The sequence below is a fragment of the Pongo pygmaeus genome, chromosome 3, assembly GCF_028885625.2.
Source record: "Pongo pygmaeus isolate AG05252 chromosome 3, NHGRI_mPonPyg2-v2.0_pri, whole genome shotgun sequence".
Lineage (NCBI taxonomy): Eukaryota > Metazoa > Chordata > Mammalia > Primates > Hominidae > Pongo > Pongo pygmaeus.
In genome coordinates, this window is record NC_072376.2 from 85,329,120 (window position 1) to 85,353,783 (window position 24,664).

Below are 24,664 nucleotides of genomic sequence, written 5' to 3' on the forward strand. Positions count from 1 at the left end.
ATATTTTTTAAAATTGTAATATTTTGAAAGGTTATATTCAACTTACAGCATTAAATTTATAAGCATAATAAAGTCAACTAGAAGCCACCCTCAATTGTAGAACACAAATTATACAAGTGATCTTGCTGTTCTACCCCTTACCCTACTGCCCTATAAACTGCTGCTTCTAGAGTCCCTGCTAGAGGTGAACAAAGATGCCATTAAAATCCAACACCCAAAATGTTCCCTCTACAACCTTTTAAGAGCCCAGGCATGTTATATAGTTATGTTATGTATGCTATGGAATAAATCAGTTTTCATGAACTAGTAGCCTGAGATAATGATCAGTCAAGTTATTTCTGTGAGAAAATGTATTTAAAGTTCCAATACCTAACTCAGAAACATTTTAGGAAAAACCTGCTTATAAACTGGGAACTGTATGTATAAAAATATTCTTCAAACCACACTATTTAATTTATATTTATATATTTAATTATAATATAAACACATACACACATTGATGCAGTTTCAAATAAACCATACGCTTCAGTTCATATAAAGATACAAGTGGTTAAAAAGCAGAAGACAAATTATAATTTAAAAAACACTTCAGATCCTACGCAAAAAAAAATAGAAAAATTAATTTTTTCCAGCTTTATTTGGAATGAGCTACAATCAATTCTTATTCAACTGGGAGGCGGGAGAAGGACAGATAGTGGAGTCACAGGTAAACAGTTAAACAAAATTTACTTCGGTGAGTAAATGTAGTATCTGCCACATCTTATATTTGCCAACTACCTACCATCCCTTTTCCCCTCTGTCATTCTCTCCTCCCCAAAATCCACATTAGTGCTCAGTCTCAGCCTGACTTCTCTCTCTTCCCTGACTCCTCCTTGTCAGTCTATATCCTACGAAACCTCACCAGAAAGAGAGGAAGGGAAGGGGGTCCATGGATACCTGGAAGTAGCAGAGATGTTCTCCATCACCTCAGTTCGCTATCCAGCTTCTAATTAAAGCCTGCAAGCCCCAACCTCAGATGCCCCTTTTGGATAGCAGGGTGGGGCTACAAGCAAAGGCGAGAGGGCAGAGTAGTTACATGCAGCCCCATCTCAAAGCTCTCTGGCCAGCAGGGACTCAATAGTGAAATGCAGCCAGTACTGGGTTCAAAAGTATTTGTGAGAAGGGGAGAGAGCCACCCAATCGACCCACCCCAAGGCTTACCTCCTCTCCTCCCAGTGAAGATCAGCCTCTGCCTAATTATAAACAGGATTGGGGAAGGGAACTAAGGGACCTCAGCTGTGCTCCCTATCTGAAAATCTATTAACATCAGATAATCAAAAGCACTTTATAAATAAACCATATTTTTCAAATTTAAGTTAAATTTTAGTCAATTAATCCAAATATATAAGGATTATTTTCATGTTTATAAATGAAATTATTCCAAAAGGCATCACACAACCTTGGCTACTCTTATATAGAACAAAACAACACCAGGGCCAGAACTAGGGTGAGGAAATCAAAGTGCGGGGTGCAAAATTTAAGGAGCCACTCACATGTAAGCTTGTGAAAGTGAAACTTTAGTCACTGAGAATGAGTGCCTCCTTAAATTTTTTACTAGGTTTTGCAAAAGCTTTTTCTTGATGCCTAGGGGTCAAGAATTTATGATGTAAATAATATGGGAGAACTATATAGATAGATGACATAAAACACAGTAATGAGTGGCTAAACACAAAATTGTATGACTTTTTTAATAAAAAACTTTCTTAATAAAAAATTTTCTTAATTTACTTTCTTAAAAAGTAAAACACCTTACTTTACAGCCATTTATCTCCATACATGTGGAGTCTAAAAAATGTTCAGCTCTGTGGCTGTGTTTTAACAATCTAGAATATAGAACATTAATTATCTACAGACCAAACATCTTTCCAGGCAATTGTCTGGCCTGCCAAAGGAGGGCATTTTCTGTATTACCAATATTTTCAGGTTCATTGACATCATTTAAAATACCATGTACCCCTTCATACCAAGCAAAATCTTCCCAACATGCAAACCTATTATACAGTTCATATTAAAAGAACTGTTTCTGATAAAACAATTAGATCAATTAATACTCATTTTTCAGTGACAATATTTACAGTTAAATCTATATTTTAAAAATTTAAATAGTAAACTGCAACACTGTAAACACTTATTTAACCTTTAATTACATACTATATACTATTATTTTATTTTTTAACTTAAAAACAAGATTACATAAAATAATTATAATTTCACATGTTTAAAAATTTTGTTTCAAGAAAGGTTTATACTGTACCTTTGTAACAAGCTAAGGTAAGGGCACTCTCTTTAAATTCATTAGAATGCGTATTAATGCCAGCCCCATTTTCTAGCAGCAATCTGGCTACTTCCACATGTCCAGCACTTCCAGCTTCCATAAGAGGGGTATGACCATTTTCATTATGGTCCTCAATACTAGCACCGGATTCCAAGAGCACCTTTACAACATCTACATAGCCTCCAGCACAAGCATATGTAAGTGCTGTATTGCCTATTTTAATTAGGAAAAATAAAAAGACATTAACATAAAATTTACATTAAGAAAATGGAAATGGAAGACTACAACCATAATAAATATTAAATTACATATACATATATGTAAATATATATCTATATATAAAATTCCTTTCCTACTGCATTTTATCTTTCTGAAGTCAACTCCCTATTCTCCTTTTCCATTTAAAACCAAAGTCAAATACATGTGGAAAATCATATACACGTATCCAGACTGGAGAGTTGTAAAAGACCCAGAGCTAAGTTTTACCTTAAGATGAGAAAAAAGTTGTTTTAATGTTTATCAGAGAAATGTTTCACAAGTTTTTTTAAATTTTAATGTTTCTAACCTAAAATTACTCATCATATACATACCTTATACTCTACCTTTTAATCATATATGTTTTCATTACAACTTCAAATACTAGTTAACTGATCAAATTCAAATTTCTAAATTTGAATTTGAATTCAATAATTTCTAAAACATTCTTTTCTGCTGATAAAAATTTCCCATGTTACAAGAAAAATCAACCTTCTGGGTAAAATAAGAATTTCTAAAAATCCCTTCAAATCAGAACATGACCTTAAAAAACATTTAATAAATTTGAAAAATCTGCATGAAGGAAATGCACAAAATATTTCCATGAAATTTTAGAATTTTTACACAAATCTATCTAGGCCCAAATTTGAAAAAAATATAGATGTATTTTAGACTAAAGTTACGCTCTTCTTCAGGACACAATGTTTTCACAATACTTTTTCTGTGGGCCACAATTTAGTAACAGTAGGAAACAATGAACTATCCTTTTGTTCCACAGTCGTTTGGTCTCCCTATCTTCCCATTCCTCTCCTAAAAAACTGAAAACATGGATTTGAGCACTATGGCCCACACCTCTCAATTTCCAAGAGAGTGGTCCGTCTAACTGGGTCAGTGTTTTACTTTTATCTTCAAGAACCTTAAAAGGCCAACTGCCCTCATAAACAAAACAGGAAGAATATCATTCAAAATATATTCTATATACTTCAAAACTCATACACAGATGTATGGGAATATGTAGCACTTCTAAGAAATAAGAGAACTGAAAAATTAGCACTAAACATCACTTTCATGCAAAACCATTATTACCAAATGATGTTACTATGTAGCAAAACTGAAAAAGAAATATGCATGACCTGTTGAAGACTGTGCATTAACATCTGCTTTATGAGCTAGCAGCAACTTCACAATTTTGACATGTCCTCCATTAGCAGCAGCCATTAAAGGTGTAATGTCACCTTTGATTCCCCTATCTTCCACATTTGCATGCATTGCCAACAAAACCTTGTGAAAGAAAAATAGTTTAAAAAGATATTAGGAAATAATCGTCAAAAAATTTTGAACACATGTATTTATATAACGTCCACCTAGTCATAGTAAAAGAGCTATAAGCATACAAAATTTATCTAACAAAACTATTTGTTGAAATAATCCTAATGGTTGGAAGGATTTATTTTATTATTTCCTTAGTAAGCAAGCCAGTTTTTAAAAAAACAACAAATAAGCTTTATTTTGGTAATACGAACCTGTGCAAGCTCATAGTATCCAGCAGAACAAGCTAAACAAAGGAGGCTCTCCCCTTCCTCTGTGTGTTCATTTACACTTCGCCCTTCAATGAGTAACTTTCGCACAGCATTTACGTCTCCTTCTGAACAGGCTTCTGCCAAACTGCGGCTATTACGGAAAGAATATCACAATACCAGAATATAAGAATATTAAAAAAATTGCACAGCATAAATATTGTTTTTGGTTGTTTTGTTTTTTGTTGTTTAGAAACAGTCTTGCTCTGTCACCCAGGAGGGGGTACAGTGATGCAATCAGCTCACTGCAGCCTTAAAATCCTGGCCTCAAGCAATCCTCCTGCTTCAGACTCTCAAAGCACTAGGATTACAGACGTGAACAACCACACCCAGCCAGAGTATTGGATTTTTATGTCAAATCTTGACAGTTAATATGGTTTGGCTCTGTGTCCCGACCCAAATCTCACGTTGAATTGTAATCACCGGTGTTGGGGGAGGGACCTGGTGGGAGATGATTAGATGATGAGGGCGGATTTCTTCCTTGCTGTTCTCATGATAATGAGTGAGTTCTCATGATATCTGTTTGTTTAAAAGTGTGTAGCACTACCCACTTTGCTCTCTCTCTCTCTCCTGCTGCGCCATGGTAAGACATGCTTGCTTCCCCTTTGCCTTCCACCATGATTGTAAGTTTTCTGAGACCTCCTCGCTATGCTTCCTGTACAGCCTGTGGAACTGTGAGTCAATTAAACCTCTTTTCTTCATAAATTATCCAGTCTCAGGTAGTTCTTTATAGCAGAGTGAGAACACACTAATGCTAACATTAGTGCTCAACAAGGATGATTATTTCAATATGATTCATAACAAAAGCCAAAAATGATTGAATTCATTGAGTTTTTTACAATCTACATATTAATGGCACTGAATTAAAATTATCAATATTCCAAAATGTTTTCAGTTATGCAACTGAAGGATAAAGTCTAATTTACTGGTAAGTGGAGAAAGAACATAAAATTTTAAAACATAAAAGTTTATAGAAATCACATACAAATAACAGGTCACAATTATACTTTTGTTTGGTCAGTAGAAAATTTTTTATAAAATTTAAAAAGTATAAAATGTGCAAAACTTCTACTAATTATAAAGATCTATGTGAGTCCTTCCATCAAGTAAAGGGAAATCAGATGGAAAAGATGGGAGAATGTAATATTAATAAATGAATAACTGATGAGCATTTTTTGGTTTTGGTTTTGAAAGTATTTACTTATACAATCAAATTTGGGGGGAAGTTTCAAATCCAGGCAAAGAAAAAGCTGAACTCAAGCAAAATGAGAGTGGAAAAAGTGGAGTAACAAAAAATTAAACTGAGAGAAAAGTGTATGCCCCATAAACTTCCCAAAACAATTCCAATTGCAGACATTTCTAAAGATTCTCACTTTCGTATAAAATAATCCTACAACTAAATCCAGGGCTATTAATATTCTTTTTATTTCAAATATAACTCAATTGTTTTATTATCCTCTTAAAATATGGCCCTTTCATTTCAGATACTAAAGGCACCTACAGATAATCACTTTTCTATAGCTCTGTTATTACCATCACCCAGATTTAAGACCAACATCTTTGTCTCAGATATGGCAAAGCCTCCTAACCAGTCTCCTTGCCTTCACACTACTTGCTCTCCTTCAGGCTCTTTTCAACAAGGCAACCAGAGAGATCTTTTTTAAAGAAAAGTAGAACATGTCGGCCGGGCACAGTGGCTCACGCCTGTAATCCCAGCACTTTGGGAAGCCGAAGCGGGCGGATCACGAGGTCAGGAGATCGAGACCAATCTGGCTAACATGGTGAAACCCTGTCTCTACTAAAAATACAAAAAAAATTAGCCAGGCATGGCAGCGTGGCCTATAGTCCCAGCTACTCGGGAGGCTGAGGCAGGAGAATCACTTGAACCCAGGAGGTGGAGGTTGCAGTGAGCGGGGATCGCACCACTGCACTCCAGCCTGGGTGACAGAGTGAGACTCGATCAGGAAGGAAGGAAGGACGGACGGACGGACGGACGGACGGACGGAAGGAAGGAAGGGAACAGAACAGAACAGAAAAGAACAGAAAAGAAAAGAAAAGTAGAACATGTCATTCCTCTACTCAGAACCCTCCACTGGCCTATAGTCTCACTCATGTAAAAGCTGAAATCCTTACAACATCTGCCTAGTGGCAGGATACCATATTCCTCTTCCCTTTTACTTCTCTGGCTTTATCTCCTACCCTCTCACCCTTATTCCTTCCACTTCGGCCACATTGGTCTTCTTGCTATTCATCAAATATTCTAAATAAGCTCCAACCTCCAAATATTTGCATTTGCTGTTGCTGTGCCAAGACAGCTCCTCTCTCAGACATGGCTCACTCCCTTCCCTATTTCAGGTCTTTCCTAAAAAGCCATCATTTTAAGTGAGGACTTCCCTGACCACGCTATTAAAAAATGTAACATGACCTCTGCTATGGTTTGCATATTTGTCCTCTCCAAAACTCATGTGAAATTTAATCCCAAATGTGGCAATACTGATAGGTAAGGCCTTTAAGAGGTGACTGAGTCATGGGAGCTTTGTCTTCATGAATCGGTTAATCCATTCATGAATTAATGGATTAATGGGTAAATGAATTATTAGTTATCATGGAGTGAGACTGGGTAGGCTTTATAAAAGGAAGAGAAACCTGAACTAGCACACTTAGCCTACTTGCCATGTGATGGCCTGTGCTGCCTCAGGACTCTGCACAGAGTCCCTGCCAGCAAGAAGGCTCTCACCAGATGCAGCCTCTTGCCCATGGACTTCTCAGCCTCCATAATTGTAAGAAATAAATTCCTTTTCTTGCCCAGTTTCGGGAATCCTGTTACACGCAACAGAAAATGAACTAAGATGACCTCCAACCCAAACACTGCCTTAGCACTTCCCTTTCAATTTTTCCCATAGTTATTATATTATTATGTGCCATACTATATATTTTATTTACATGTTAATTGTATTGTCCCCTTACCAAAAGTGAAAGTCTCGACCAGTATTAAATAAATTTATCTTTTAAACATCTCTTCTGATTTCCCATTTCACAGGACACTGACAGTCCCTAGACTCAATGTTCTCTATTATTTTTAAGCATGTTTAGAACAAATCCTTCTCATAAGACATTTCCTGTATAAGAGCATACCTTTTCTGTCTTTCAAAGTAGTCTCTCTCTGTCTCTTTCACTTCTTTATGCATATACCCTAATCTACATTATCATTTGAATTTTTCATTCAATTTCCATGTGTGTATACCAGCTTTAAAACAACCTTACAGGATCTACCCTAGCAACAGCTGAACTTAAGAACTTGTGGGCGAAGGGCATATTAAGCCTGGCACATGGCACTGTCCTTAACTAATATAAAAATGTGGTACATAGTACTCATTGCACTTAAGTCCACCATCTTTCTCAAACTTTGTTGAATAAATATAATTCTCACAAATATGTTATTTTTTTTTGCTGTTAAATTCCAGTATTTTCAATGCAAAATCATCTGTGACTTTTTATTTTTGTATTCTATTTCCTTCTTGAACTGGTTTTAGTATACCCTTCAAGGTGTTTTAATTTTTTCTTTTGCCAATCTTAGTAGGCACCACATTAAAAAATATTTGGAGATTACCAATGATATTGTAGGCTAGGAAAACTGAACATTTACTATGGAATAGAAACCGAGGTTAACTAAAGAAGGGAGTCAACCTATGAGAAGAATGGTAAAGCAAGTTAATACAAACACAAAAATCTAGATGAATGAACACTAATAAAGAGTCAAGAGAAACAGCAAATTCATGACCTTGTTAATACTTTCTAACCTCTCTTTTATGCTCTTAAAAATGTTGTATGAAAACACCATTAGACAACAAAGAATTCTTAAATGCTATAATTTGCTCTCTAATCCCAAATAGAATATTCAGATGTTCTCAACTGTTTTAAGGCAATTGCTAAAATAAATAAAATGGCTTCATTTTATTAGAGGAGGCAAAAAGAAGCCACCAAGGGTTGAAAATGTAACATCTATTAATGACTCTTTTCTAGTTGCTTCCTTGAAGTATCTATCCATTTTTCTTGTCACTTTTTATTTTTTTTTTTGAGATGGAGTTTCGCTCTTGTTGCCCAGGCTAAAGTGCAATGGTGCAATCTCGGCTCACTGCAACCTCCGCCTCCCAGGTTCAAGCGATTCTCCCGCCTCAGCCTCCCGAGTAGTGGGGATTGCAGGCATGCGCCACCACACCTGGCTAATTTTTGTATTCTTAGTAGAGACAGGGTTTCTCCATGTTGCTCAGGCTGGTCTCGAACTCCTGACCTCAGGTGATCTGCCTGCCTCGGCCTCCAAAGTGCTGAGATTACAGGTGTGAGCCACCGCGCCTGGCTTCTATTTTTCAATATACATCCATAATTGTGCTTATATATGAGATGGTGTGATTTTTATTGGATAACATCATCAGAACAGCTTAAAATGCCATGTCACAAAACATTTACTGAGCCCTTACTAACTGTAAAGTGCTATCTATATACAAGGAATTATAGGATATAAAAAAATAAAGTCCCTGGACTCACATTCAAGTTATAGGAACTAGATCTATAACTTCTTTTAAGACTTCAGAAAGCAAATAAATAAAAAGCTTTACCCTTTAAAATGGTCAGAACTATGCAAATGAACTGTAAAATGGCCTAACTGTAAAACATTTACTTCTTTGTCACCAATACATTTAAAAAAAATCTAAATAAGCAAAAAGTCTTTTATAACATATTGACTAGGCCATCAGCCTTGCAGTCAGAAAGACACTGGTGCTCTGCCACTTATTATCTATTTGATCTTGCTTAAGTTACTCACCTCTCTTTAATTTTTCATCTGTAAAATGGGGGTAAAAACAAAATCTATACCTTATAAAGTTTTTGTGACTCTAAAAAGACATCACATGTTAAGTGGTTAGCACAGTGCCAGCCAGGCACAAAATAAATGCTCAGTAAATGTTAGCTATTTGTTATTATTTTTAAGAAAATGATTTCATACTGATGGCAGCAAAAATGTACTTACTTGTCCGACTGCCCTGCATTTGCTGTGCTTTCAGCTCTCATACGGGTAAGTGCAGCAGCAGCTTCATCCAACGCACAACTAACAGACGATGTCAACCTCCGGAGTACTTCAGGATCTGCAAAGGCTTTACCATCAGCCGTGGACAATTTTCCTATTCCTATTATATTATTTTCACACCAATATGGACACACCAAAAAGGAGAAACAAAGCAAAATTCAAGTTACTTAAAGCTATACTGTGTGTATGTTAACAAATAACCTCCAAATGGTAGAGTAGACATATATATTGGCTGCCCAGCATCTTTTGAGAAATCACTCTTCTCCAGTTTTCTAATAATTTTATTCATTCCATGTGGTTCATAGGTACTTGATCCTGTGACCCTCTGGTGCCAGAAACGGGTCTTTGGCCTATGATGGGACAATTAGACTCTGTCATATCTCTGAAAGAACGTATATTCAAAGGTTGCTAAATTGGTAAGATGTGAGTCATAAGCTATTTAGCCACTTTTGTCACCACATACAGAAAAAGACTGCCCAAAATAAAGTCAACATAGAGAACAGAGATACAGAAAGAGAAGGGGACAGAGTCCTGATAAAATTATTTTTGACTCATTGACGCCAGTAGTGCCAGAAGCTAGCACCATCTCTATGATTTGGGAAATGTCTACATTTTATTTTTTTAAATTTATATATATATTTTTTCAAGACAGGGTCTTATTCTGTCACCCAAGCTGGAGTACAGTGGCATAATCATAGCTCACTGCAGTCTTGAACTCTTGGGCTCAAATGATCCGCCCAACTCAGCCTCCCAGTAGCTGGAATTATAGGCTCACACCACCACACTAGGCTGATTTTTCTTTTTTTTTTTTTTTTCAGACAGGGTCTTGCTCTGTTACCCAGGCTGGGTGCATGGCACAATTACAGTTTACTGCAGCCTCAGCATCCTGGGTTCAAAATCTTCCTGCCTCAGGCTCCCAAGTAGCTGGAACTATAGGTGTGCACTACCATGCTTGGCTAATTATTTTACTTTTTGGAGGAATCGGGGTCCCACTACATTGCCCAGGCTAGTCTCGAACTCCTAGGCATAAGGAATCTTCCAGCCTCAGCATGCCAAAGTACTGGGATTATAGGTGTGAGCCACCGCAGCAGGACACCCAGCTAATTTTTAAACTTTCTTGTAGAGGTAGGGTCTCATTATGTTGTGTAGGGTAGTTTAGATCTCCTAGTCTCAAGTGATCCTCCCACTTCAGCCTCCCAAAGTGCTCCCAATTACAGGTGTAAACCACTTCATCAGGCCAATGTCTATTTTTGCTTAAGAATGTTTACTGGGCTATCACCTGTGAACAAAATATGGCCTAAAAAGGCATTCTAGACTATATATAAAAGATAAGCTATAAATGAGTTATGTCTACAACTTATCACATATACTTAAAATCATCTGAAAGTACTAATCTGAAAACCATTCAGAACTGCAAAATTAAAAAAAAAATTCAAAAGCAGAGATGGTTAGTAACCATCTACATGAAACCTAACTGTTGCTCTCTCAGATATCCCTATAAAGCATGCAGCATTCTTACCCCTAACCTTTATTATTTTAATTCAGTGGTGCTTAATCCAAGCTGCCCATCAGCATCACTTGTGGTGCTTTTTTTTTTTTTTTTTTTTTTTTAAGATAGGGTCTCACCCAGTTGCCCAAGCTGAAGTACAGTGGCATGATCATGGTTCACTGCAGCCTCGACCTCCCAGGCCCAAGTGATCCCCCACTTTGGCCTCTTAAGCACCTGGGACCACAGGCGCATGTCACCATGCCTGGCTAATTGCTTTTTTTTTTTTTTGGTAGAGACAGGGTCTCACTATGTTGCCCAAGCTGGTCTTGAACTCCTGGTTTAAGTGATCCACATGCCTCGGCCTCCCAAAGGGCTAGGTTTACTCGTGTGATCCAGCCCCCTGTAGTGCTTTTCAAATATATAGATGCTGAGCTTTTCTACATCTGGGGATCCAATTCAGTAAGTAGAAAGCAGGGCCTGGCATCTACATATTTTAAAGGCTCTAAGGCAATTCTGATAAACAGCTAGGATTAAAAACCTTTACCTCTAATGTTATGATGGATATTACAGAACCCTGCTATCCAACATGTGGTCCACTGAATAGAAGCACTGCTATCGCTTGGGAGCTTGTCAGAAATGCAGAATCTCAGGCCCTACGATGTACTGATCCAAAACCTGCATTTTAAAAAAGATCCCCATATGATTCCAATGCACATTAAAGAAAGGCTATTATAGGTTTTACAACAAACTAGTTAACTAAGAAACAAAAAGGACCACTCACTTGGTAATAAACATATCTGCATAGATAAGTATGTAACAGTGAAAGGTGTTCAATAATATCGCATAAGTTTCATGTTTAAAGTTTTGAAAGTGTATACTTTTACAGTGCACTTTATAATAAAATAGGCAGCCTAGATTAAGCACCAAGTTAGAATAAAAAGGTTAGGGGTAAGCATGCTTTATAGAGATATCTGCAAAAGCAACAATTAGGTTTCATACAGGTGGTTATTAACCATCTCTGCCTTTAAAATATTTTTTTCTGTTGCCATCCTGAATGATTTTTAGATTAGTACTTTTAGATATATTTTTATGCTTTTCTTTAATTAAAAAACTAACATATCAAATGTTATATCTCACAAAACCAAAAATAAATCTGCCAAGAAGCCTTTATGATTATAGCCATAAAAAAATGTTCAGAGTAGTCAAATTGCATATCTGCTACAGTTAAGATGTAAAAAGAATAAAAACTGTCTTGGTCTGATAAGACTGATACCTATTGTATAATTTATGTCACTAATATTAAAAGTCATACTATATTCTGAATCTACTACAATATTTAATAGATCATCTTTTGGTTAAATATATGAAGGCACTATTGAGATCAAGATCACAGAAGAATTTCCACATGAAAGAAATTAGCTCCAATTTTTCAGCCATCTGAGATCACTGACAAAAATAACAAATATTTGTCAGTGATAGCAACAGGAACTAGGCAAGAGGACAGATCTGGCTCAGTAAAAACTAACCACTGTTTTAAAAAGAAAAAAAAAATCTCAGTTTAAATTTTTATGAACTTCTTGTATCTTCACAAGTAAAGATAACTATTTTAATAAATGTAACTAGGAAGAAACCAAAGACATAGATGGTAACCTTTTGAATGAATTAACAGTAATCAAAAATTAATTTATTCTAACTACCCTGAATTATGGTGATTCTTTTTTTTCTGGTCTTACCCAGCTATTGAATGTTAAAGTGAAGATCAAAAAACAGAAAAGGGCTGGGTGCGGTGGCTTACGCCTGTAATCCTACTACTTGGCGGGTGGATTTCCTGAGCTCAGGAGTTGGAGATCAGCCTGGGCAACATGGTGAAACCCCATCTCTACTAAAAATACACAAAATTAGCTGGACATGGTGGCATGCGCCTACAGTCCCAGCTACTTGGGAGGCTGAGGCAGGAGAATCGCTTGAACCCGGGAGGTGAAGGTTGCAGTGAGCCAAGATTGTGCCACTGCACTCCAGCCTGGGTGACAAAATGAGACTCTCTCCAAAGGAAAAAAAAAAACAACAAAATGACCAGATTATTATTTCCAAATTCTCTCATTTAATCAACTGAACAACAAAACCATAGAAATTCAGATAGAGGGCACATTAAAATGTTATTTATATTATTATTTTATAATAAAATTATTAATATTACTAACACTATTTATTAAACTTATTAAATATTATCTGATTTTAAGATAATTGAATGCATAATTATTTTCCTCTCAGAACTTACTCAGAGGGCTAAAATGCAGGAGAAATTCCATCTATGGCAAAACTAGGAAAAATCTGTATATAAGCTAAATATATAAGCTAAAATGTAAAAAGAAAGTAAACCAGAGATCTAACTAACTTATAGAACAGAATAAACTGAAACACCACTATCAAAAGAGAAACAGACCATTAGCCCAACATGAGTCATGTATGAGATGTACCAGATACGGGATGAGGCTTTGGTTAGAAAAAAGGGAGACCAGCTGAACACTTGTGAGGAGTAATCAGACACAAGTTTTCATTGCCAAACTAAACAGCCAGGTGACTATTCTCTAAAGAAACCAAACTAGAAAGGCCCTGGACTAGGAGACATCAGGTATACAGGAGGATGACATGAAGTACTACATAAAAGCATTAAGTGAAAGTTTACATGATAAGTAGTGAAATCCTCAGCCCCATTCCCACTGTCAGCTCCCACTGTCAGAAGTATGGTAGCTGGGTTAATTATTCAGAAGACAAACACTGGCAGGTGTGTGTCTAATAAAATGATCCCAAGGTTACCCGTCCCTGATGTACACATCCTACAACCTTGGGACTGTGAATTTGACAGATTTTACTCCCAAAATTAAGTTACGTTATACAGCATTGTTGACCTAAAGACAGCGAGGTTACCCTGGTGGGCCTGACCCAATCAAATGAGCTTGTGAAAGGCAGAGATTTCTTTGGCTGGTTGGAGATAAGGAAGTCAGAGATTAAAAGCACAAGAAGGATTCTATTTGCCACTGCTGACTTAAAGATGGAGGGTGCCACATGTCAAAGAATGTGGGCAACCTTATGGAGATGACAGCCCATAAAAAAATCAGGATCTTGGTTCTACAATTGCAAGGAACTAAATTCTGCTACCAATAACAATAAATTTGGAAGTAAATGTTCACCTGCAGCCTACAGATAAGGAACATAGGATAACTGATTTCAGCCTTGAGACCATAAGCAAGAGAATCCAGCCACGCTGTCCCCAGATGTCTGGCTCACAGAAATTTAAGAGATAATAAATGGGCGTTGTTTCACACCACTATATTTATAGTAAATTGTTATGCTGCAATAGAAAACTAATCCATGCTGTATAGTGAAATGAACCAACAAAACATGCATCCAGACTTTCCAATTTAGCTTTTTATGGCATTGCTATAGACTAAAAACAGAACCCAAGGATCACCAGACATCTGAAGAAAATCTTAAATACGAAAAGCCAACCAAAGTATTGAAAATGAGACTGAAATTTTATAATGCCAAAATTATAAAGCTTTGGGGAAGGAGAATAGGGACAAGTGGTACAGAGACAGGGTAAGTCATAAATAAGCTTGGCAACACCAGAAGTTTAGTAACTTTAAAGGTCTGAGAGTGGTTTTTTAAACTGGAACTCTGTACCTAGCTAAACTATCAAGTATGAGGATAGTAAGAAAGGCATTTTCAGACAGTCTAAAAAATTTTTACCTCTCAAGCATCCTTTCTCAAGAAACATATTGGATACCTAAACTTTGTTCAATCTCAACATCACAAAAAGAGAAGCAACCAGACAGTGCCTATGTAATACATAAGGAAATATACAGCATTATGAATGACTATTCTTGCCAAAATCAGAATAAATCTGAATCTGATCAAGTATCTGGATCTAAAATAGGAAATATAACACAAAGAAGCACAACTGGCAAAATCCATAAAGTGAGAGAAGTGATTATTTCTTCAACAAATAAATGGAAAAAAAAAAGAGGAACTGTTATGATTAAACTTAAAACAAATTTTTTTAATTTTTAATTTCATGGGTACATAGTATGTGTATATATTTAAGAAAAATAATTAACATTAAAACTATGTAAACCTTGTTTGGATCCTGATTTAAACCAACTGTAAAAAGACAGAAAATAATTGAAGAAATCTCAACATTGACAGGCTACTGGCAATATTAAGGAATTACTTTTTTTTCCTTTAAATCTGAAATAGTATTATGGCTATATTTCTTTTTAAACACTCTTAATTTACAGATACATACTAAAATATTTATAGATATGAAATGGTATGGTGCTTAGATTTGCTTTAAATTAACATAGGTGGCGATGTCAGCAAGGTGGTAATAGGCAGATATGAAAAAAGACTGCTTGTACACTGAAGGCTGCTGAAGCTGGATGATGGATAAACATACACAGGTTTCATTACGCTATTCTCTTAGATTTGTATGTGAAAATTTCCATTTAAAAAGAGAAGGAAATAAAGGAGTGAGGGAGAGGAAAAGTGAAAGAGAGGTGGAGAAAGGAAGGGAAGCAGGGGGAAGGCTAGCTTGTTAGCTACCATAAAGAAAATATAAAAAATAGAAATAATTACACAACTTAGAAAAATGAAGCAACTATTTGCATCATATGAAAAGGTACCTTATCTCCAAAAATCAGCTTTTATGTAAAATCTACTTCCATGTAACATCTTTGAATCTTGTTGTGCTTCTTGGGGCCACAGAAAATAAATCTATATGACAGTCTCTTAAGCATGTGAAGAACACTTTATTCAACCTGAGTCTTCTTGTCTTCAGGAGAAACATTCCCTGCTCCTCTGAGGTATATTTTTAAATAATTTCATAATCTGCATTTCTCTCTCATAAACTTCTAGAGCAACGTCAAATTGCTGGAAAATGCTAAATTGGGTCTCTACTCTTCTGTACAAGTAGTTTTCTTTACTCCAAGACAGGACCGTGCACATGCCCTGATTATGTTTCCAAGTCTATTTGGTTAAGATCCTTTTAATAATCCATTCTAGAATTTTACCTTGGATGGAAATCAAGTTTAACCATGAGTCCTTCAAATATTTAAATACTGGTTGGACACAGTGGCTCAAGTCTGTAATCCCAGCACTTTGGGAGGCTGAGGCGGGTGGATCACAAGGTCAGGAGATCGACACCACCCTGGCTAACGCAGCGAAACCCCGTCTGTACTAAAAATACAAAAAGTTAGCCAGGCATGGTGGCGGACGCCTGTAGTCCCAACTACAGCAGGAGGCTGAAGCAGGAGAATGGTGTGAACCCAGGAGGCGGAGCTTGCAGTGAGCCAAGATAGCGCCACTGCAGTCCAGCCTGGGGGACAGAGTGAGACTCCGTCTCAAAAAAAAAAAAAAAAAAAATTACTGTATTACAAGATGTTTACTGAAAGCATTATTGAACAGTATTAGGTCAGTTTTATGTTATAATAAAGTAGCAGTTTACATGCATTGCATGTATAATAGGTAGTGCACTGGGGTTCTCAAACCACGAAAAATTAGTGTTCATAGTGTATTTATGTCTACTTTACAAAACCTAAGAAAACATTATGTCTTTAAAATGATTATAGAGATTTCATTATCACCGCCTTATATTTAAGATATGATATATAGTGCTAAATATTTGATTGTGTATATATATATACTCCCTAATTAAAACATTGTTCCTATGGGGATAATATAATGATCCACTTCACAAAAATACCACGATGATTCACAGGAGAAGGTTTCAGCCTACAGTCTCTAACAAACAAGTGGGGAAAATTACATATCGTCAATTCTCATTATTCAGTTATTCACAGTAGTTATGTTAAGTCGCTAGAAACACGGAATTAGCAAATACTATACTCAACCACTGCTCCTGGGAGAAATACAGCGTTAGCCAGCCCCTGGCCACAGCATTGTCATTAATGCACATAACCCTGTTTTATGTGTGTTTCTGTTTAAATGTACCTTTTTTGTGTGTGTCCTTCCAACTTTCATTTTAGGTACAGCGGGTATACATGCAAGTTGGTTATGTGGGTAAATTGCATGTTGTGGGGGTTCAGGGTACAGATTATTTCATCACCTAGGTAATGAGCATAGTATCTGATAAGTAACTTTTCAATCCTCACCTTCCTCCCATTCTCAAGTAGGCCCTGGTGCCTATTGTTCCCTTCTTAATGTCCATGTGTACTCAATGTTCAGCTCCCACTTATAAGTAATAACGTGGCATTTGGTTTTTTGTTCCTGCTTTAATTCACTTAGGATAATGGGCTCCAGCTGCATCCATGTTGCTGCAAAGGACATGATTTTATTCTTTTTTATGGCTGCATGGCATTCCATGATGTAAAATATAACTTATTTAATATATGTTGTTGATTCATTAACATTGAACTCACAGCCAACAGCAGTAAAACTCATGCCTGAACCTAAAACATGTTTTTCCCAAAAGGCACATCACAGCATTCTCACACTTAGGAACACTAGACAGCACTATGCTTGGGCGCCATTTTAAACAGTGAGTGGGAAGGACTGTACATCATGGTCTGAGTGCCAGCTAAGACACAGTACAACAGAATATCAGACAGATTTCTAAGGTTTTTGACTTCAGTCCCTGGCTCCCAGATGGCTTCTCTAGACCAACTCAGGACCTAGGGGAACTTGCCACCCTGAAGGGAAAAAAACAAGTCTGGCTGGCTTCACCACCGAGATAGATGGAGTAAGATGGCTGAATAGGGGGCTCTAGTGATCTCCCCACCCCTCCCCAAGTTTGGCAACTATCTACACAAAGTGAGCATCTTCATATGAACCCAAAATCAGGTGAGCACACACAGCGCCTGGTTTTGACTTCGTATTGCTGAAATAGGCATTAAAGAGGGTAGAAAAGACAGTTTTGAATTGTCAATGACACCCCTCCCTAATCCCCTAGCAGCTCCCCACATGGTGCAAAGAACTGTGCAACTGTAAGACGGAGAGCACAACAACTGTGAGCCTTTGCATTGAACTCAGTGCTGCCTGGTCACAGCGGAGAGCAGAAACAGGCTGACCTCAGCTGATGCCTGCTCATGGAGGGAGCATTTGAACCAGCCCTAGCCACAAGGAAATTGTCCATCCCAGCAGTCCAAACTTGACTTCCAGCAAGCCCTGTCAACACAGGCTGCAGTGCTCTGGGGCCCTAAGTGAAGCTGAGGGGCAGTCTAAGCCACAGGACTGCAATTCCTAGGCAAGTCCTAGTGCCAAGATGGACTTGGAGTCACTGGACTGGGGATGGGGAGCAGGCAACTTCCTGAGCCACCACTTGGGTTAAGGGAGTGCTTGAGTCACCCCTCTCCCAACCTCAGGCAGCACAGCTTAAGGCTCCAAAAGAGACCCCTTCCTTCTGCTTGAGAGAGAAGAGCAGAGACAACTTGGTCTTGCATCTTGGATACAAGCTTAGCCACAGTAGGATAGGGCACCAGTCAGATTCGTGAGGCCCCCCATTCCAGACCCTAGCTCCTGGACCATCTTTCTACACACACCCTATGCCAGAAGGGAACCTGCTCCCTTGAAGAAAATAACCCACCCCTGGAAGGATCCATCACCTACTGACTAAAGAGCCCTTGGGCCCTGAAGAACCAGCAGTGACACCCAAGTAGTATGCCACCTGCCTCGGTTGAGACTCTGGGATGTGCTGGCTTCATGTGAGAACCAGCATATTCCCAGCTATGGTGGCAACAGTGAGAGCACAGTTGGGGTGGGGGTGGGGGGGGCTGTTAAGTAGAAAGTGGACTCTTGCGGTCTCCTATTCCAAGGCTTGGCATTTAGATGACATTTCTGGAGCTGTCCTGGGAGAGAGGGGGCCCACTGTTCTGAAGGGTGAGTCTCAGGCCTGGCAGCTTTCATCACAAGCTGACTGAAGAGCCCTTGGGCCTTAACTGCACATTGGCGGGAGCCTGGCAGTAGCCTGGCAGTACTCCCTGTGGGTCTCTGGTGGTGGCGGCCATGGGCTGAGACTCCTTACCTGTGGAAAGAGGAAGAGTGGGAAGGACTGTATATCGTGGTTTGAGTGCCAGCAAAGACACAGTACAATAGACCCTCATTAGATAGATTTCCAAGGTTTTTCACCTCAGTCCCTGGCTCCCAGATGGCATCTCTGAACCAGCTCAGGGCCTAGGGGAACCTGCCATCCTGAAGGGGAAAAAACAAGTCTGGCTGGCTTTGCCACCTGCTGACTATAGAGCCCTAGGGCCTTCAGCAAACATAGGTGGTAGCCAGGTAGCAGTCACAACGGGCATTGAGTGAGACCCAGTGCTCTTCTGGCTTCAAGTCTCACCTAGTACAGTCCCAGTGGTGGTGGCCACAGGGGTACCTGTGTCACCCCAACCCCAGCTCCACGTGGCTCGGGGTAGAGAGAGAGAGAGAGAGAGAGAGAGACTGAGACTCCATTTGTTTGGGAGAAAGAAAAGAGAAGAAGAGTCTCTACTTGGTAATTCAGATAATTCTTCTAGATCTTAAATAAAACCACCAAGGTGGTACCTCTATGAATCCATAAAAAATCATAGCGATACTGGGATTGGGGTGCTCCCCAATGCAGACATGGCTTAGATCACAATACCCAAGTCCCTTCAAATACTTAGAAAGCCTTCCAAAGAAGGACAGGTACAAACAAGCGCAGACTGTGAAGACTATAATAAATACCTAATTCTTCAATGCCCAGACACCAACAAACATCTGCAAGGATCACGATCATCGGAAAACATGACCTCACCAAATGAACTATATAAGGCACTAGGGACCAATTCTGGAGAAACAGAGATATGTGACCTTTCAGAAAGAAAAATCAAAACAGTATTGAGGACACTCAAAGAAATTAAAGATAACACAGAGAAGGAATTCAGAATTCTATCAGATAAATTTAACAAAGAGATTGAAATAACTGAAAAGAATCAAGCAGCAATATTGGAGCTGAAAAATGCAACAGACACAGTGAAGAATGCATCAGAGTCTCTTAATGGCAGAATTGATTAAGCAGAAGAAAGAATTAGTGAGCTTGCAGACAGCCTATTTGAAAATACAGTCGAAGGAGACAAAAAAAGAAAAGAATAAAAAAGAATGAAGCATGCCTACAAGATCCAGAAAACAGCCTCAAAATGGCAAATCTAGAAGTTATTGGCCTTAAAGAGGAGGTAAAGAAAGTGATAGGGGTAGAAAGTTTATAAGGTAAAGGTATAGTAACAGAGAACTTCCCAAACCTAGAGAAAGATACCAATACTTAAGCACAAGAAAGTTACAGAACACCAGGCAGATTTAACCCAAAGAAGACTACCCCAAGGCACTTAATAATCAAACTTCCAAAGGTCAAGGAGGTAAGGATCCTAAAAGCAGCAAGAGAAAAAGACACAAATAAAATACAATGGGGCTCCAATACATCTAGCAGCAGACTTTTCAGTGGAAACCTTATAGCCCAGGAGAGAGTGGCATGACATAAAGTACTGAAGGCAAAAAAATTTTATCCTATAATAGTACATCTGGCAAATATATCCCTTAAACATGAAGGAGAAAGAGGAACTTTCCCAGACAAAAGCTGAGAGATTTCATCATCGCCACTTCTGTCTTATAAGAAACATTAAAGAGATTTCTTCAATCAGAAAGAAAAGAATGTTAATGAGCAAAAAGAAATCATCTGAAGGTACAAAACTGACTGATAATATTAAGTACAGAGAATATTATAACACTGTAACTGTGGTGTGTTAACTCTTACCTTAAGTAGAAGCACTAAAAGATTAACCAATCAAAAATAATAACTACAACAACTTTTCAAGGCATATGCAGCACAGTAAGATATGAATAGAAATGACAAAAAGTTAAAAAGTAGGGGGACAAACTTAAGGTGTCGAGTCATTGGTTTTATTTTACCTTGTTAAATTTGTTTACGGAAGTGGTGTTAGGCTGTTATCAGCTTTAAATAATGGGTTATAAGATAGTATTTGCAAGCCTCATGGTAACCTCAAATCAAAAAACATACAATGGATATAAAAAATAAAAAGCAAGAAATTAAAGCATATCACCAGAGAAAATCACTTTCACTAAAAGGCAGGAAGGAAAGAAGGAAGATAACAATACAAAACAACTTGAAAACAAATAACAAAATGACAGGAGTAAGTCTTCACTTATCAATAACAACACTGAATGTAAATGGACTTAAAGGACTACAATCAAAACACATGCAGAGGCTGAATGGATAAAAAACAAGACCCAATGACCTGTTGCCTACAAGAAACACACTTTACCTATAAAGATACACACAGAGTGAAAATAAAGGGATTGAAAAAGATATTCCAGGCCACTGGAAACCAAAAAAGAGTAAGAGTAGCTATACTTACATTGCACAAAATAGATTTCAACACAAAAATATGAGACAAGATCATTACATAATGATAAAGGGGTCAATTAAGAAAGAGGATATAACAATTTTAAATACATATGCACCTAACACTGGAGCACAAAGCTATATAAAGCAAATACTAGAGCTAAAGGTAAAGATAGAACCCCAATATAAAAATAGCTGTAGACTTTAACATTCCACTTTCAGCACTGGACAGATCTTCTACAGAGAAAATCAACAAAGAAACATTGGACTTAGAAAGAAAGATGGCAGAGAGGAGAGGAGACAGGGCTAATGTGCAGCTCCCACTTGGATGGGCAGAATAGCATGTGGAGACTCACACCACAAACTCTGGCTCTAAGAACCACTGCAGGAACATTACCAGGAAAACCAAAAGAATTCACAGATTCTCTGAAAGAAGTGACACATCGCTGCAAATTCTGCAAGACAGTCAAATAACTGTGAGTTCCCAAAGTACGAGAGCAGGAAAACCTGTCTCCAAACACACATGTCCACTGGGGAATCTGAAAATCCAGATCACAGGAGAAGGATTTAACCTCACCTATAACAAAAATGAATATAGGGAGCCACATGAAATATAAAGGTAGAAGCAGCAGTGGGAAGAGCCTTGTAAGCACACCCAGTCTCCAGCTCGAGCCCAGGGAAGCCATCCCTGACTGCATCTGATAGGGCCCTCAGGGAAGGCAGCCAGCAGAATTACGGAGGGGTCACAGGGTGAAAAAAGCTTCCAACTGAATTTCATAATAATTTCAACTGGGCACAAACTTTCTTCAGCAGAACCCACAGGGTAAATGGGAATCCTCCCTAATTCATTCTATGAAGCCAGTATCACCCTAATACCAAAACCAAGAAAGGAGAGGAGGGGAGGGGAGTGGAAGGGAGAAGGAAGGCAGAGGGAAGGGAGGGGAGAAAGGAAGGAAGGAAGGGAGGGAGGGAACTACAGATCCCTGATGAATATAGATGCAAAAATCCTCAACAAAATACTAGCTAACAGAATCCAACAGCATAGCAAAAAGATAATATACCTTGATCAAATGGGTTTCACACCAGGAATGCAGGGATGGTTTAACACCTGCAAGTCAATAAGTGTGATACACCACATAAAAGGAATTAAAAACAAAAACTGCATGATCATCTCAATGATGCAGAAAAAGCATTTGATGAAATCCAGCCATCCCTTTATGATTAAAACCTTTAGCAAAATTGGCATAGAGGGGACATATCTCAAGGTAATAAAAGCCATCTATGACAAACCAACAGCCAACATTATACTAAATGGGAAAATGTTGAAAGCATCCCCCCGAGAACTGGAACAAGATCTGGATGCCCACTTTCACTATTTCTATTCAACACAGTACTGCAAGTCCTAGCCAGAGCAATCAGACAAGAGAAACAGACAACCAAACTGATAAGAAAGAAGTGAAATTATCTTTTCTTGCAGATAATATAATCTTATATTTGGAAAAACCTAGACTTCAGCAAAAAAACTATTAACACTGATAAATTCAGCAAAGTTGCAGGAAACAAATCAACATACAAAACCCAGTACCATGTCTATATGCCAAGAACCAACAATCTGAAAAACAAATCAAGAAAGTAATGCCATTTACAATAGCTACAAATAAAATAAAATACCTAGGAAGGAACTTAATCAAAGAAGTGAAAGATCTCTACAACAGAAACTATAAAACACTGATGCAAAAAATTGAAGAGGACACAAGAAAAATGGGAAAATATTCCATGTTCATGGGTTGGAAGAATCAATACTGTTAAAATGTACATACTACCCAAAGCAACTTACAGAGTCAATGCAATTCCTATCAAAATACTAATGACATTATTTACAGAAGTAGAAAAAGCAATCTATATTGGTCTGTTTTCACATTGCTATAAATACCTGAAACAGGGTAATTTATCAAGAAAAGAGGTTTAATTGACTCACAGTTCCACATGGCTGGGAGGCCTAAGGAAACTTACAATCATGGCAGAAGGTGAAGAGGAATCAAGGACCTTCTTCACATGGCAGCAGGAGAGAGAAGTGTGAGGAGTGGAAGGGGAAGAGCCCCTTATAAAACCATCAGATCTTGTGAGAACTCATTCACTATGATAAGAACAGCATGGGGGAAAATGTCCCCATGATCCAATCACCTCCCACTGGGCTCCTCCCTTGACACATGGGGATAATGGGGATTACAATTCAAGGTAAGATTTGGGTGGGGACACAGAGCCAAACCATATCACAATCCTAAAATTTACAAGGAACCTCAGAAGATCCAGAATAGCCAAAGGTATCCTGAGCAAAAAGAACAAGACTAGAAAGAATCACATGACCTGATTTCAAATTATACTACAGAGTTATAGTAACCAAAATGTCATGATTGTCACATAAAAGTACACATACAGAACACCGGAATACAATAGAAAACCCAGGAATAAATCCATACATCTACAGCCAACTCATTTTTGACAAAGTTGCCAAGAACATCCAGTGGGGAAAGAACAGTCTCTTCAATAAATGGTGCTGGGAAAGCTGGATATCCATATGCAGAAGAATGAAACTAGACCCCGATCTCTCACCATATACAAAAATAGAATCAAAATGGATTCAAGACTTAAACATAAGACCTCTACTATGAAACTACTAAAAGGAAACATTAGGGAAACTCTCCAGGACATTAGAACGGGCAAAGATTTCTTGAGTAATACCATAAAAGCATGGGCTCCTAAAGCAACTAAGGACAAATGGGATCACATCAAGTTAAAAAGCTTCTGCACAGGAAAAAAAAAAAAAAAAAAAAAAATCAACAAACTGAAGTGACAACCACAGAATGGGAGAAAATATTTGCAAACTACCCAGCTGACAATGAATTAATAACCAGAATATATAAGGAGCTCAAACAATAGGAAAAAAAATCTAATAATCTGATCCAAAAATGGGCCAAAGATTTGAATAGACATTTCTCAAAAGAAGACATATAAACGGCAAATACACATATGAAAAGGTATCAACATCATTGATCATCAGAAAAACGCAAATCAAAACTATAATGAGATATCATTTCACACCAGTTAAAATGACTTATCCAAAAGACAGGCAATGACAAATGCTGGAGAGGATGTGGAGAAAAGGGAATCCTCGTATACTATTGGTGAGAATGTAAATTAATACAACCATATGGAGAACAGTTTGGAGGTCCCTCCCAAAAGTAAAAATAGAGCTACCACATGACCCAGCAATCCCACTCCTAGGTGTACACCCAGAAGAAAGGCAATCAGTATATTGAAGAGGTATCCGCATTCCCATGTTCATTGCAGCACTATTCACAATAGCCAAGATAGAGTAGAAGGATGAATACCAGAGGCTGGGGAGGGTAGTTGGTGCAGTGGGGGTGGGGAAGTGGGGATGGTTAATGAGTATCAAAAAAAAAAAAGTTAGAAAAAATGAATAAGACCTAGTATGTGCTAGCACAACAGAGTGGCTATGGTCAAAAATAATTTAATTGTACACTTAAAAATAACTAAA

General features: G+C 37.9%; 1 protein-coding gene across 6 annotated transcripts in view; it reads right to left on the reverse strand.

Moving 5' to 3' along the window:
- The window catches only part of ANKRD17 (ankyrin repeat domain 17), a 186,130-nt gene that overhangs the window by 80,373 nt on the left and 81,093 nt on the right, over positions 1-24,664 (reverse strand). For 5 of the 6 annotated variants that reach the window (XM_054486142.2, XM_054486147.2, XM_054486145.2 and 2 more), the window contains exons 3-6: positions 9,173-9,329; positions 4,093-4,240; positions 3,703-3,850; positions 2,294-2,527 (exon numbers count right to left, since the gene is read on the reverse strand). In XM_054486142.2, the coding sequence (XP_054342117.1) occupies positions 2,294-2,527; positions 3,703-3,850; positions 4,093-4,240; positions 9,173-9,329 (687 nt within the window). Of the gene's footprint in view, positions 1-2,293; positions 2,528-3,702; positions 3,851-4,092; positions 4,241-9,172; positions 9,330-11,262; positions 11,368-24,664 lie in introns of those variants that run through there. The other variant, XM_063663752.1, reaches the window with a different exon arrangement.